A 15,615-nucleotide genomic window follows, 5' to 3' on the forward strand; every position below is an offset into this window, starting at 1 on the left:
GCCAACAGCAGCCAGTCTGTGCGACACTGGCTGGAGAAAGAGGAACATGGAATCTGATGCCCAAGGATGCCGACAAAGTGTCATGGAGCAACTGTGCCAGCTCCTTGAACCTCTGAGCAAGTTTACAGATGCACTTGCCTCAGAGACACAAGTGACACTATCAGCCATTAACCTGTCCTGGACCACATCACCCGTGATGTTCTGGTGGAAAAGGATACGTAGCCATCCCTGACCAAGGAGATGGAAAGGGTAATGAGAGAAGACCTTAACAACAGATACACAGAGAAGACCTTAACAACAGATACACAGAGAAGACCTTAACAACAGATACACAGAGAAGACCTTAACAACAGATACACAGAGAAGACCTTAACAACAGATACACAGAGAAGACCTTAACAACAGATCCACAGAGAAGACCTTAACAACAGATACACAGAGAAGACCTTAACAACAGATACAAAGAGAAGACCATAACAACAGATACACAGAGAAGACCTTAACAACAGATGAGAGAAGACCTTAACAACAGATACACAGAGAAGACCTTAACAACAGATACACAGAGAAGACCTTAACAATAGATACACAGAGAAGACCTTAACAACAGATCCACAGAGAAGACCTTAACAACAGATACACAGAGAAGACCTTAACAACAGATACACAGAGAAGACCTTAACAACAGATACATAGAGAAGACCTTAACAACAGATACATAGAGAAGACCTTAACAACAGATACACAGAGAAGACCTTAACAACAGATACACAGAGAAGACCTTAACAACAGATCCACAGAGAAGACCTTAACAACAGATACACAGAGAAGACCTTAACAACAGATACAAAGAGAAGACCATAACAACAGATACACAGAGAAGACCTTAACAACAGATGAGAGAAGACCTTAACAACAGATACACAGAGAAGACCTTAACAACAGATACACAGAGAAGACCTTAACAACAGATACACAGAGAAGACCTTAGCAACAGATACACAGAGAAGACCTTAACAACAGATACACAGAGAAGACCTTAACAACAGATACACAGAGAAGACCTTAACAACAGATACACAGAGAAGACCTTAACAACAGATACACAGAGAAGACCTTAACAACAGATACACAGAGAAGCAAAGAGAGTCATGCACATGGCTTGTTTCATTGACCCCCGCTTCAAAAGGAGCTTTTAAAATGAGCCTGAGGCTGCAAAAGTTGACACTGACAGTTGTGTCCAGGAGGCCTTGAAGCTGGCAGCTGCACAAGTCAGGGAATCAAATCAAATCAAATGTATTTATATAGCCTGTCTTACATTAGCTGATATCTCAAAGTGCTGTACAGAAACCCAGCCTAAAACCCCAAACAGCAAGCAATGCAGGTGTAGAAGCACGGTGGCTAGGAAAAACTCCCTAGAAAGGCCAAAACCTAGGAAGAAACCTAGAGAGGAACCCGGCTATGAGGGGTGGCCAGTCCTCTTCTGGATGTGCCGGGTGGAGATTATAACAGAACATGGCCAAGATGTTCAAATGTTCATAAATTACAAGCATGGTCAAATAATAATAACCACAGTAGTCGAGGGTGCAGCAAGTCAGCACCTCAGGAGTAAATGTCAGTTGGCTTTTCATAGCCGATCATTAAGAGTATCTCTACCGCTCCTGCAGTCTCTAGAGAGTTGAAAACAGCAGGTCTGGGACAGGTAGCACGTCCGGTGAACAGGTCAGGGTTCCATAGCCGCAGGCAGAACAGTTCAAACTGGAGCAGCAGCATGGCCAGGTGGACTAGGGACAGCAAGGAGTCATCATGCCAGGTAGTCCTGAGGCATGGTCTTAGGGCTCAGGTCCTCCGAGAGAGAGAAAGATAGAGAGAACGTACTTAAATTCACACAGGACACCGGATAAGACAGGAGAAGTACTCCAGATGAGATATGAGATATAGTCACTGGATCCTGTGTACTTCTCTACTGTTGAATGATATATGGATGGTAGTTGTTTTTGTTACAAAGTGATTTTCATTGTTTACCTTTTCATAAAGATGTACAATTTTCCTTAAATTGGAAATATACTATTCTTGACCTAGACTAATAACTAGATTTAAGCTACCTACTTAGTTTTTTTTTTCTTCTCTCCAGTCTGTTGTTTCCATGGTGAAGCCCAGTTAGATTAGAATGTATGCTCTTCCTTTTTTCCATGTTTCCAAACTGACCCTAGCCCCCCGACACATAAACAACTGCAGCATAAATACTGGAGGCTGAGACAGGAGGGGTCAGGAGACACTGTGGCACCATCCGATGATACCCCCAGACAGGTCCAAACAGGAAGGATATAACCCCACCCACTTTGCCAAAGCACAACCCCCACACCACTAGAGGGATATCTTCAACCACCAACTTACCATCCTGAGACAAGGCCGAGTATAGCCCACAAAGATCTTCGTCACTGCACAACCCAGGGGGGGGGGCACCAACCCAGTCAGGAAGATTACGTCAGTGACTCAATCCACTCAAGTGACGCACCCCTCCTAGGGACGGCATGAAAGAGCACCAGTAAGCCAGTGACTCAGCCCCTGTAATAGGGTTAGAGGCAGAGAATCCCAGTGGAGAGAGGGGAACCGGCCAGGCATAGACAGCAAGGGCGGTTCGTTGCTCCAGAGCCTTTCCGTTCACCTTCACACTCCTGGGCCAGACTACACTCAATCATATGACCCACTGAAGAGATGAGTCTTCAGTAAAGACTTAAAGGTTGAGACCGAGTCTGCGTCTCTCACATGGGAAGGCAGACAATTCCATATAAATGGGGATCTATAGGAGAAAGCCCTGCCTCGAGCTGTTTGCTTAGAAATTCTAGGGACACTTAGGAGGCCTGCGTCTTGTGACCGTAGCGACCAAATCGGAAAGATAGGTAGGAGCAAGCCCATGTAATGCTTTGTAGGTTAGCAATAAAACCTTGAAATCAGCCCTTGCCTTAACAGGAAGCCAGTGTAGGGAGGCTAGCACTGGAGTAATATGATCAAATGTTTTGGTTCTAGTCAGGATTCTAGTAGCCGTATTTAGCACTAACTGAAGTTTATTTAGTGCTTTATCCGGGTAGCCGGAAAGTAGAGCATTGCAGTAGTCTAACCTAGAAGTACCAAAAGCATGGATACATTTTTCTGCATCATTTTTGGACAGAAAGTTTCAGATTTTTGCAATGTTACGTAGATGGAAAAAAGCTGTCCTTGAAACAGTCTTGATATGTTCGTCAAAAGAGAGGTCAGGGTCCAGAGTAACGCCGAGGTCCTTCACAGTTTTATTTGAGACGACTGTACAACCATCAAGATTAATTGTCAGATTCAACAGAAGATCTCTTTGTTTCTTGGGACCTAGAACAAGCATCTCTGTTTTGTCCGAGTTTAAAAGTAGAAAGTTTGCAACCATCCACTTCCTTATGTCTGAAACACAGGCTTCTAGCGAGGGCAATTTTGGGGCTTCACCATGTTTCATTGAAATGTACAGCTGTGTGTCATCCGCATAGCAGTGAAAGTTACCATGTTTTCGAATGACATCCCCAAGAGGTAAAATATATAGTGAAAACAATAGTGGTCCCAAAACGGAACCTTGAGGAACACCGAAAGAACCCCAAAGCACCAGCAGCACCTGCACCACCAACACCCCCACAGCGGCTTCGGAGGGGAAAGGCCTGGCTGGGTTGCTGAGAAACATTACCTCTACAAGGCAGCAGAGAGGTGAAGAGGGTCAGATTCCGACCCCCCCTGACGACAGAGTGAAAGAAGAGATCAAGTTCTACCTGTCTCTACCACCCATTCCAGAAGAAGAGGATCCACTGGTGTGGTGGAAGGGCCATGCCCCAGAGCTGCCTCACCATGCCAGGGTTCCCAGGAAGCTTTTGTGCATCCCAGCAACCAGCGTGCCATCAGAGAGAGTGTTCAGTGCCAGCGGGCAATTGTCTCCCCTCGCAGATCACTACTTTTAAACCAGACAAAGTAAATATGCTGACATTTTTACATTTCAATCTCAAGGGACAAAGATGCATACATACAGGATGTTAGACCAGCATCACCTTGTATCTCTATGGAGGAGAGAACGGACATACAGGATGTTAGACCAGCAGCACATTCTTTATGGAGGAGAGAACATACATACAGGATGTTAGACCAGCAGCACCTTGTTACTGTATGAAGGAGAGAACGGACATACAGGATGTTAGACCAGCAGCACCTTCTTTATGAAGGAGAGAACGTACATACAGGATGTTAGACCAGCAGCACCTGGTTTCTTAATGGAGAGAACGGACATACCTCGGACAATATCTCTCTCATCATCACTCATTACCTAGGTTTACCTCCACTGTATTCACATCCTACCATACCTTTGTCTGTACATTATTCCTTGAAGCTATTTTATCGCCCCCAGAAACTTCCTTTTACTCTCTGTTCTAGACGTTCTAAACGACCAATTCTCATAGCTTTTAGCCGTACCCTTATCCTACTCCTCCTCTGTTCCTCTGGTGATGTAGAGGTGAATCCAGGCCCTGCAGTACCTAGCTCCACTCCTATTCCCCAGGCGCTCTCTTTTGATGACTTCTGTAACCGTAATAGCCTTGGTTTCATGCATGTTAACATTAGAAGCCTCCTCCCTAAGTTTGTTTTGTTCACTGCTTTAGCACACTCTGCCAACCCAGATGTTTTAGCCGTGTCTGAATCCTGGCTTAGGAAGACCACCAAAAATTCTGACATTTTCATCCCTAACTACAAGATTTTCAGACAAGATAGAACGGCCAAAGGGGGCGGTGTTGCAATCTACTGCAAGGATTGCCTGCAGAGTTCTGTTTTACTATCCAGGTCTGTTCCGAAACAATTTGAACTTCTACTTTTAAAAATCCACCTCTCTAAAAACAAGTCTCTCACTGTTGCCGCCTGCTATAGACCACCCTCTGCCCCCAGCTGTGCTCTGGACACCATATGTGAACTGATTGCCCCCCATCTATCTTCAGAGCTTGTGCTGCTAGGCGACCTAAATTGGAACATGCTTAACACCCCAGCCATCCTACAATCTAAGCTTGATGCCCTCAATCTCACACAAATTATCAATGAACCTACCAGGTATCACCCCAATTCCGTAAACACGGGTACCCTCATAGACATCATCCTAACCAACTTGCCCTCCAAATACACCTCTGCTGTTTTCAACCAAGATCTCAGCGATCACTGCCTCATTGCCTGTATCCGTAATGGGTCAGCGATCAAACGACCTCCACTCATCACTGTCAAACGCTCCCTGAAACACTTCAGCGAGCAGGCCTTTCTAATCGACCTGGCCCGAGGTATCCTGGAAGGATATTGATCTCATCCCGTCAGTAGAGGATGCCTGGATATTTTTTTTAAATGCCTTCCTCACCATCTTGAATAAGCATGCCCCATTCAAGAAATTTAGAACCAGGAACAGATATAGCCCTTGGTTCTCTCCTGACCTGACTGCCCTTAACCAACAGAAAAACATCCTATGGCGTTCTGCATTAGCATCGAACAGCCCCCGTGATATGCAACTTTTCAGGGAAGCTAGAAACCAGTATACACAGGCAGTTAGAAAAGCCAAGGCTAGCTTTTTCAAGCAGAAATTTGCTTCCTGCAACACAAACTCAAAAAAGTTCTGGGACACTGTAAAGTCCATGGAGAATAAGAACACCTCCACCCAGCTTCCAACTGCACTGAAGATAGGAAACACTGTCACCACCGACAAATCCACTATAATTGAGAATTTCAACAAGCATTTTTCTACGGCTGGCCATGCTTTCCACCTGGCTACCCCTACCCCGGTCAACAGCACTGGCCTCCCCTCTGCTACTCGCCCACGCCTTCCCCATTTCTCTTTCTCCCAAATACAGTCAGCTGATGTTCTGAAAGAGCAGCAAAATCTGGACCCTTACAAATCAGCCGGGCTAGATAATCTGGACCCTTTCTTTCTAAAACTATCTGCTGAAATTGTTGCCACCCCTATTACCAGCCTTTTCAACCTCTCTTTCGTGTCGTCTGAGATTCCCAAAGATTGGAAAGCAGCTGCGGTTATCCCCCTCTTCAAAGGGGGGGACACTCTTGACCCAAACAGCTACAGACCTATATCTATCCTACCCTGCCTTTCTAAGGTCTTCGAAAGCCAAGTCAACAAACAGATTACCGACCATCTCGAATCCCACCATACCTTCTCCGCTATGCAATCTGGTTTCAGAGCTGGTCATGGGTGCACCTCAGCCACGCTCAAGGTCATAAACGATATCTTAACCGCTATCGATAGGAAACAGTACTGTGCAGCCATATTCATTGACCTGGCCAAGGCTTTTGACTCTGTCAATCACCACATCCTCATCGGCAGACTCGACAGCCTTGGTTTCTCTAATGATTGCCTCGCCTGGTTCACCAACTACTTCTCTGATCGAGTTCAATGTGTCAAATCGGAGGGTCTGTTGTCCGGACCTCTGGCAGTCTCTATGGGGGTGCCACAGGGTTCAATTCTTGGACCGACTCTCTTCTCTGTATACATCAATGATGTCGCTCTTGCTGCTGGTGAGTCTCTGATCCACCTCTACGCAGACGACACTATTCTGTATACTTCTGGCCCTTCTTTTGACACTGTGTTAACAACCCTCCAGGCGAGCTTCAATGCCATACAACTCTCCTTCCGTGGCCTCCAATTGCTCTTAAATACAAGTAAAACTAAATGCATGCTCTTCAACCGATCGCTGCCTGCACCTGCCCGCCTGTCCAACATCACTACTCTGGACGGCTCTGACTTAGAATATGTGGACAACTACAAATACCTAGGTGTCTGGTTAGACTGTAAACTCTCCTTCCAGACTCACATCAAGCATCTCCAATCCAAAGTTAAATCTAGAATCGGCTTCCTATTCCGCAACAAAGCATCCTTCACTCATGCTGCCAAACATACCCTTGTAAAACTGACCATCCTACCAATCCTCGACTTCGGTGATGTCATTTACAAAATAGCCTCCAAAACCCTACTCAATAAATTGGATTCAGTCTATCACAGTGCCATCCGTTTTGTCACCAAAGCCCCATATACTACCCACCACTGCGACCTGTATGCTCTCGTTGGCTGGCCCTCGCTTCACACTCGTCGCCAAACCCACTGGCTCCAGGTCATCTACAAGACCCTGCTAGGTAAAGTCCCCCCTTATCTCAGCTCGCTGGTCACCATAGCAACGCCCACCCGTAGCACGCGCTCCAGCAGGTATATCTCTCTGGTCACCCCCAAAACCAATTCTTCCTTTGGCCGCCTCTCCTTCCAGTTCTCTGCTGCCAATGACTGGAACGAACTACAAAAATCTCTGAAACTGGAAACACTTATCTCCCTCACTAGCTTTAAGCACCAGCTGTCAGAGCAGCTAATAGATTACTGCACCTGTACATAGCCCATCTATAATTTAGCCCAATCAACTACCTCTTTACCTACTGTATTTATTTATTTTGCTCCTTTGCACCCCATTATTTCTATCTCTACTTTGCACCTTCTTCCACTGCAAACCAACCATTCCAGTGTTTTTTTACTTGCTATATTGTATTTACTTCACCACCATGGCCTTTTTATATTTTTATTTATTTATATATATATTTTGTTTGCCTTCACCTCCCTTATCTCACCTCACTTGCTCACATTGTATATAGACTTATTTTTCACTGTATTATTGACTGTATGTTTGTTTTACTCCATGTGTAACTATGTGTTGTTGTATGTGTCGAACTGCTTTGCTTTATCTTGGCCAGGTCGCAATTGTAAATGAGAACGTGTTCTCAATTTGCCTACCTGGTTAAATAAAGGTGAAATAAAAAAATAAAAAAACATACAGGATGTTAGACCAGCAGCACCTTCTTTATGAAGGAGAGAACGTACATACAGGATGTTAGACCAGCAGCACCTGGTTTCTTAATGGAGAGAACGGACATACAGGATGTTAGACCAGCAGCACCTTCTTTATGAAGGAGAGAACGTACATACAGGATGTTAGACCAGCAGCACCTTCTTTATGAAGGAGAGAACGGACATACAGGATGTTATACCAGCAGCACCTTCTTTATGGAGGAGAGAACAGACATACAGGATGTTATACCAGCAGCACCTTCTTTATGAAGGAGAGAACGGACATACAGGATGTTAGACCAGCAGCACCTTCTTTATGGAGGAGAGAACAGACATACAGGATGTTAGACCAGCAGCACCTTCTTTATGAAGGAAAGAACGGACATACAGGATGTTAGACCAGCAGCACCTTCTTTATGGAGGAGAGAACAGACATACAGGATGTTAGACCAGCAGCACCTTCTTTATGGAGGAGAGAACAGACATACAGGATGTTAGACCAGCAGCACCTTCTTTATGGAGGAGAGAACAGACATACAGGATGTTAGACCAGCAGCACCTTCTTTATGGAGGAGAGAACAGACATACAATCAGTGCTGTTCATTTGATTTGTTTACATATTTTGTGTTGTTATTTTGATGTCAACACCTGCACATTGGATTTGTTTACATATGGTTGTATTGTTCTTGCATGCACATTTGCTTTACTTGCTGTTATATGCACATTTGATTTGCTTACTTAAGTTTGTGTTCATTAAAACCTCCACTAGGGAAACTTTTACGTCTCATGGACACATGGTGCCATATTTAATGTTAAATGTTATTATTTTAATGTTTATGCACACAAAAAGTGCGTAGTGCTGATAATTGTATTTGTTGTTTGTTGCTTTTCAATATAAAACTTGGTGAAATGATTTCAGTGTATCAGTACTTCTTGAACATTTCCAGCACGTTTTAACAATACCGCGATAATACTGATTACCGTGATCATTTTGGTCACTATAATCGTGATTTGAAATTTTCATACAGTTTCATATCTAATCTAGATAGTGTGTTTTGAGTTTCCACTTTCTGAGGTGTTGAACCCAACATGAATTAGCCTATGATATTAGTCCACATATAGATGTACACTACCATTCAAAAGTTTGGGGTCACCTAGAAATGTCCTTGTTTTTGAAAGAGAAAATATAATAGAAATATATATATAAAATATTTAAAAAAATATATAATATTTTTGTCCATTAAAATAACATAGAATTGATCAGAAATACAGTGTAGACATTGTTAATATTGTAAATGACTATTGTAGCTGGAAACGGCTGTTTTTTTTAAAGGAATATCTACACTGGTCACGATAACAACACCCACCCGTAGCACGTGCTCCAGCAGGTATATCTCACTGATCATCCCCAAAGCCAACACCCCCTTTGGCCGCCTTTCCTTCCAGTTCTCTGCTGCCAATGACTGGAACGAATTGCAAAAATTGCTGAAGCTGGAGACTTATATTTCCCTCACTAACTTTAAACATCAGCTAACTGAGCAGCTAACCGATCACTGCAGCTGTACATAGCCCATCTGTAAATAGCCCAACCAATCTACCTACCTCATCCCCATATTGTTTTTATTTACTCTTCTGCTCTTTTGTACATCAGTATTTCTACTTGCACATCACCATCTGCTCATCTATCACTCCAGTGTTAATCTGCTAAATTGTAATTACTTCGCTACTATGGCCTATTTATTGCCTTACCTCCTCACGTCATTTGCACACACTGTATATAGACCTTTTTTGTGTTATTGACTGTACACTTGTTTATTCCATGTGTAACTCGGTGTAACTTTCTCGCACTGCTTTGCTTTATCTTGGCCAGGTCGCAGTTGTAAATGAGAACTTGTTCTCAACTAGCCTACCTGGTTAAATAAAGGTGAATTAACAATAAAATAAATAAAAATAGGCGTAGAGAGGCCCATTATCAGCAACCATCACTCCTGTGTTCCAATGGCACGTTGTGTTAGCTAATCGAAGTTTATCATTTTAAAAGGCTTATTGATCATTAGAAAACCCTTTTGCAATTATGTTAGCACAGTTGAAAACTGTTGTGCTGATTTATAGAAGCAATAAAGCTGGCCCTCTTTAGACTAGTTGAGTATCTGGAGCATCAGCATTTGTGGGTTCGATTACAGGCTCAAAATGGCCAGAAACAAAGTACTTTCTTCTGAAACTCGTCAGTCTATTCTTTTTCTGAGAAATGAAGGCTATTCCATGCGAAAAATTGCCAAGAAACTGAAGATCTCGTACAATGCTGTGTACTACTCCCTTCACAGAACAGCGCAGACTGGCTCTAACCAGAATAGAAAGAGGAGTGGGAGGCCCCGGTGCACAACTGAGCAAGAGGACAAGTACATGAGTGTGTCTAGTTTTAGAAACAGACGCCTCACAAGTCTTCAACTGGCAGCTTCATTAAATATTACCCGCAAAACACCAGTCTCAACGTCAACAGTGAAGAGGCGACTCCGGGATGCTGGACTTCTAGGCGGAGTTCCTCTGTCCAGTGTCTGTGTTCTTTTGCCCATCTTAATATTTTATTTTTATTGGCCAGTCTGAGATATGGCTTTTCCTTTGCAACTCTGCATCCCAGATTCGCCTCTTCACTGTTGACGTTGAGACTGGTGTAAACTTATACAATCACTGTATAAGTTTACACATCAAAATATCTTGATTCATGCATTCCTGCTTGGATGTTAAATGAAGAAACTTGTTTCTTGAAAACCTCAGTTGTCTATTCTTTACACTTCTTAAAGTTGGATTCTTTATGAATTGGATTCGTAACATATCATACTATTTGTTTATTTTTTGCAGGACGTAACATATAAAATGAAATTGATGACATACTGTAGTACACAATTGGATGGAAAAGTTAGCGGAACCAGTGACACCAGGGTAAAATGTTAGTCAGGATCCCTGTAATAGTAATTAAAGGGATACTTCGGGATTTTGGCAATAAGGCCCTTTATCTACGTGCCCAGATTCAGATGTACTCATGGATACCATTTTTATGTCTCTGTGTCCAGTATGAACGTTAGAGGTAGTTTCGGCAGCCAATGCTAACTAGCGTTAGCGCAATGACTGGAAGTCTATGGGTATCTACTAGCATTCTAAACTATCTCTAACTTCCTTCATACTGGACACAAAGACCTAAAAATGGTATCCGGTGGGAGTTGGCAGCATGCGCTGTGATATGGGCTGGTGTGGATAAAGTGCCAGGGCCGAATTCTTGTCCCAGTCCACCCCTGATAAGAAGCTATTGCTTCTTATGCGTTCTTTATGTTTTTATGTTTTTCTATGGAGGCATGCTGTGTCTTTTCGATGTTATGGTTTTGATCGTAAAGACTATCAACTGGAAAATTAGCACCACAATGTTACACTCCAAACTTGTTTCAACATTTCAATATTATTTTACCAAGGTCAATTCCCATTTTTTAAAGCACAGAACTGTCGTACTCCGAAGACAGGCAGCTGGAGGTCTGGGTCTAAGCATCAAAGTAAGTGGTTCATTTTCATCAATACAAATATTGTGCCTCTATTAGGAGATTTGAATGCATACATGGTATAGATGAGGAAGTTCCTGTTACTGTGTCTGCTAGATCTACATGGTATAGATGAGGAAGTTACTGTGTCTGCTAGATCTACATGGTATAGATGAGGAAGTTCCTGTTACTGTGTCTGCTAGATGTACATGGTATAGATGAGGAAGTTCCTGTTACTGTGTCTGCTAGATCTACATGGTATAGATGAGGAAGTTCCTGTTACTGTGTCTGCTAGATATACATGGTATAGATGAGGAAGTTCCTGTTACTGTGTCTGCTAGATCTACATGGTATAGATGAGGAAGTTCCTGTTACTGCGTCTGCTAGATCTACATGGTATAGATGAGGAAGTTCCTGTTACTGTGTCTGCTAGATCTACATGGTATAGATGAGGAAGTTCCTGTTACTGTGTCTGCTAGATCTACATGGTATAGATGAGGAAGTTCCTGTTACTGTGTCTGCTAGATCTACATGGTATAGATGAGGAAGTTACTGCGTCTGCTAGATCTACATGGTATAGATGAGGAAGTTCCTGTTACTGTGTCTGCTAGATCTACATGGTATAGATGAGGAAGTTCCTGTTACTGTGTCTGCTAGATCTACATGGTATAGATGAGGAAGTTCCTGTTACTGTGTCTGCTAGATCTACATGGTATAGATGAGGAAGTTCCTGTTACTGTGTCTGCTAGATCTGCATGGTATAGATGAGGAAGTTCCTGTTACTGTGTCTGCTAGATCTACATGGTATAGATGAGGAAGTTCCTGTTACTGTGTCTGCTACAGTTGAAGTCAGAAGTTTACATACACCTCAGCCAAATACATTTAGACTCAGTTTTTCACAATTACTAACATTTAATCCAAGTAAAAATTCCCTGTCTTAGGTCAGTTAGGATCACCACTTTATTTTAAGAATGTGAAATGTCAGAATAATAGTAGAGATAATGATTTATTTCAGCTTTTATTTCTTTTATCACATTCTCAGTGGGTCAGAAGTTTACATACACTCAATTAGTATTTGGTAGCATTGCATTTAAATTAATTAACTTGGGTCACACTTTTCGGGTAGCCTTCCGCAAGCTTCCCACATAAGTTGGGTGAATTTTGGCCCATTCTTCCTGACAGTGCGAGTATAACTGAGTCAGGTTTCTAGGCCTCCTTGCCTGCACACACTTTTTCGATTCTGCCCACAAATGTTCTATAGGATTGAGGTCAGGGCTTTGTGATGGCCACTCCAATACCTTGACTTAAGCAATTTTGCCACAACTTTGGAAGTATGCTTGGGGTCATTGTCCATTTGGAAGACCCATTTGCGACCAAGCTTTAACTTCCTGATGGATGTCTTGAGATGTTGCTTCAATATATCCACATAATTTCTATGCCTCATGATGCCATCTATTTTGTGAAGTGCACCAGTCCCTCCTGCAGCAAAGCACCCCCACAACATGATGCTGCCACCCCCTGTCACGAATCCCACCGAAGATGGTGCCTCTTCCTGTTCGGGCGGCGCTCGGCGGTCGTCGTCAACGGCCTACTAGCTGCCATCGATTCTCTTCTTTTTGTTTCTGTTAGTTTGGGCTGATTGGGTGCACCTGTTTTGAGTTTAGTTTTGTGGGCTATTTAAGGGCAGTAGGCCCGCTGGCTTTTGTGCGGACTTGTTTTTCTGTTCGTTGGTGTTGGAATTTAGGTGGATGCTATTTTTCCGGACAGTTTAGTCCTGTGTGTTTGGACTGGTATTTTTCATGCGCCTGTGTGTTGGGCATGACCGTTTTCACTGTCGACAGGAATAAAGATCCACGTTCTGAACTAACCTGCTCTCTGCGCTTGACTCCTCCACCCAGTACTCCTAGAAGCTCTGACACCCCCGTGCTTCACGGTTGGGATGGTGTTCTTCGGCTTGCAAGCCTCCCCCTTTCTCCTCCAAACATAATGATGGTCATTATGGCCAAACAGTTGTTTCATCAGACCAGAGGACATTTTTCAAAAAAGTACAATCTTTGTCCCCATGTGCAGTTGCAAACCGTAGTCTGGCTTATTTATGGCGGTTTTGGAGCAGTGGCTTCTTCCTTGCTGAGCAGCCTTTCAGGTTATGTCGATATAGGACTTGTTTTACTGTGGCTATAGATACTTCTGTACTTGTTTCCTCCAGCATCTTCACAAGGTCCTTTGCTGTTATTCTGGGATTGATTTGCACTTTTTGCACCAAAGCACGTTCATCTCTAGGAGACAGAACGCATCTCCCTCCTGAGCAGTATGACGGCTGCGTGGTCCCATGGTGTTTATACTTGCGTACTATTATTTGTACAGATGAAGTGGTACCTTCAGGCGTTTGGAAATTGTTCCCAAGGATGAACCAGACTTGTGAAGGTCTACAATTTTTATCTGAGGTCTTGGCTGAGTTCTTTTGATTTTCCCATGATGTCAAGCAAAGAGGCACTGGGTTTGTAGGTAGGCCTTGAAATACATCCACAGGTACACCTCCAATTGACTCAAATTATGTCAATTAGCCAATCAGAATATTCTAAAGCCATGACATAATTTTCTGGAATTGTCCAAGCTGTTTAAAGGCACAGTCAACTTAGTGTGTGTAAACTTCTGACCCACTGCAATTGTGATACAGTGAATTATAAGTGAAATAATCTGTCTGTAAACAATTGTTGAAAAAATACTTGTGTCATGCACAAAGTAGATGTCCTAACCGACTTGCCAAAACTATAGTTTGTTAACAAGAAATGTGTGGAGTGGTTGAAAAACGAGTTTTAATGACTTCAACCTAAGTGTATGTAAACTTCCGACTTCAACTGTATATCAACGTACAGTTCTCTGTGGAATGAAACTCTGATCTGCTTGCTTGTTCGGTGCATATTTTCCGTAGATTTATATAAATGTTATACTTTGTGATTAATAATGACCTTTCTCTTGTGACTCTCAGGGAGGTGCTGAGCATAAAGTGCCTGTGGTCATTTCAAAGATGTTTAAAGATCAAGCAGGTAAGTATTGAATGTTTCTCCCAGCGATGTGGACTGAAACATCTGACATTTACACTGCTGTTATGAAGGATATCCATTTACACCATTTTAGGTTAAGTTGCCTTTATGTCATGTAGTTACTGTATGACTACTAAACCAGAATGCAGATGCTCAGCTATAGAAGGAAAACTGCTGATGAGGTATATAGCAGAGGTTTAATTGTAATGGATAGAAACTAGACACGTTCTGTTTCAACTTAGCTATTAGAATCCCCCCCGCCCTTCTTTTAGTGAAAGCGTGAATTCATGCCTCTAATAACCCAGAGAGAAAGTTAACATCCTGCCTCTAATAACCCAGAGAGAAAGTTAACATCCTGCCTCTAATAACCCAGAGAGAAAGTTAACATCCTGCCTCTAATAACCCAGAGAGAAAGTTAACATCCTGCCTCTAATAACCCAGAGAGGAAGTTAACATCCTGCCTCTAATAAACCAGAGAGGAAGTTAACATCCTGCCTCTAATAACCCAGAGAGTAAGTTAACATCCTGCCTCTAATAACCCAGAGAGGAAGTTAACATCCTGCCTCTAATAACCCAGAGAGGAAGTTAACATCCTGCCTCTAATAAACCAGAGAGGAAGTTAACATCCTGCCTCTAATAACCCAGAGATGAAAGTTAACATCCTGCCTCTAATAACCCAGAGAGGAAAGTTAACATCCTGTCTCTAATAACCCAGAGAGGAAAGTTAACATCCTGCCTCTAATAAACCAGAGAGGAAGTTAACATCCTGCGTCTAATAAACCAGAGAGGAAAGTTAACATCTACATGCCTCTAATAAACCATAGAGGAAGTTAACATCCTGCCTCTAATAACCCAGAGAGGAAGTTATCATCCTGTCTCTAATAACCCAGAGAGGAAGTTATCATCCTGTCTCTAATAACCCAGAGAGGAAAGTTAACATCCTGCCTCTAATAACCCAGAGAGGAAAGTTAACATCTACATGCCTCTAATAAACCAGAGAGGAAGTTAACATCCTGTCTCTAATAACCCAGAGAGGAAAGTTAACATCCTGCCTCTAATAACCCAGAGAGGAAGTTATCATCCTGTCTCTAATAACCCAGAGAGGAAGTTAACATCCTGTCTCTAATAACCCAGAGAGGAAAGTTAACATCCTGCCTCTAATAACCCAGAG

At 42.8% G+C, this 15,615-nt stretch overlaps 1 protein-coding gene across 2 annotated transcripts in view; it reads left to right on the forward strand.

Moving 5' to 3' along the window:
- Positions 1–15,615, forward strand: part of LOC139563699 (gamma-2-syntrophin-like) — an 89,649-nt gene that overhangs the window by 19,227 nt on the left and 54,807 nt on the right. The window contains exons 3-4 of one of the 2 annotated variants that reach the window (XM_071382563.1): positions 11,359–11,415; positions 14,390–14,447. In XM_071382563.1, coding sequence (XP_071238664.1) covers positions 11,359–11,415; positions 14,390–14,447 — 115 coding nt within the window. The remainder of the gene's footprint in view (positions 1–11,358; positions 11,416–14,389; positions 14,448–15,615) is intronic. The other variant, XM_071382564.1, reaches the window with a different exon arrangement.

The sequence above is a fragment of the Salvelinus alpinus genome, chromosome 34 (genome assembly GCF_045679555.1).
Source record: "Salvelinus alpinus chromosome 34, SLU_Salpinus.1, whole genome shotgun sequence".
Taxonomy (NCBI): domain Eukaryota; kingdom Metazoa; phylum Chordata; class Actinopteri; order Salmoniformes; family Salmonidae; genus Salvelinus; species Salvelinus alpinus.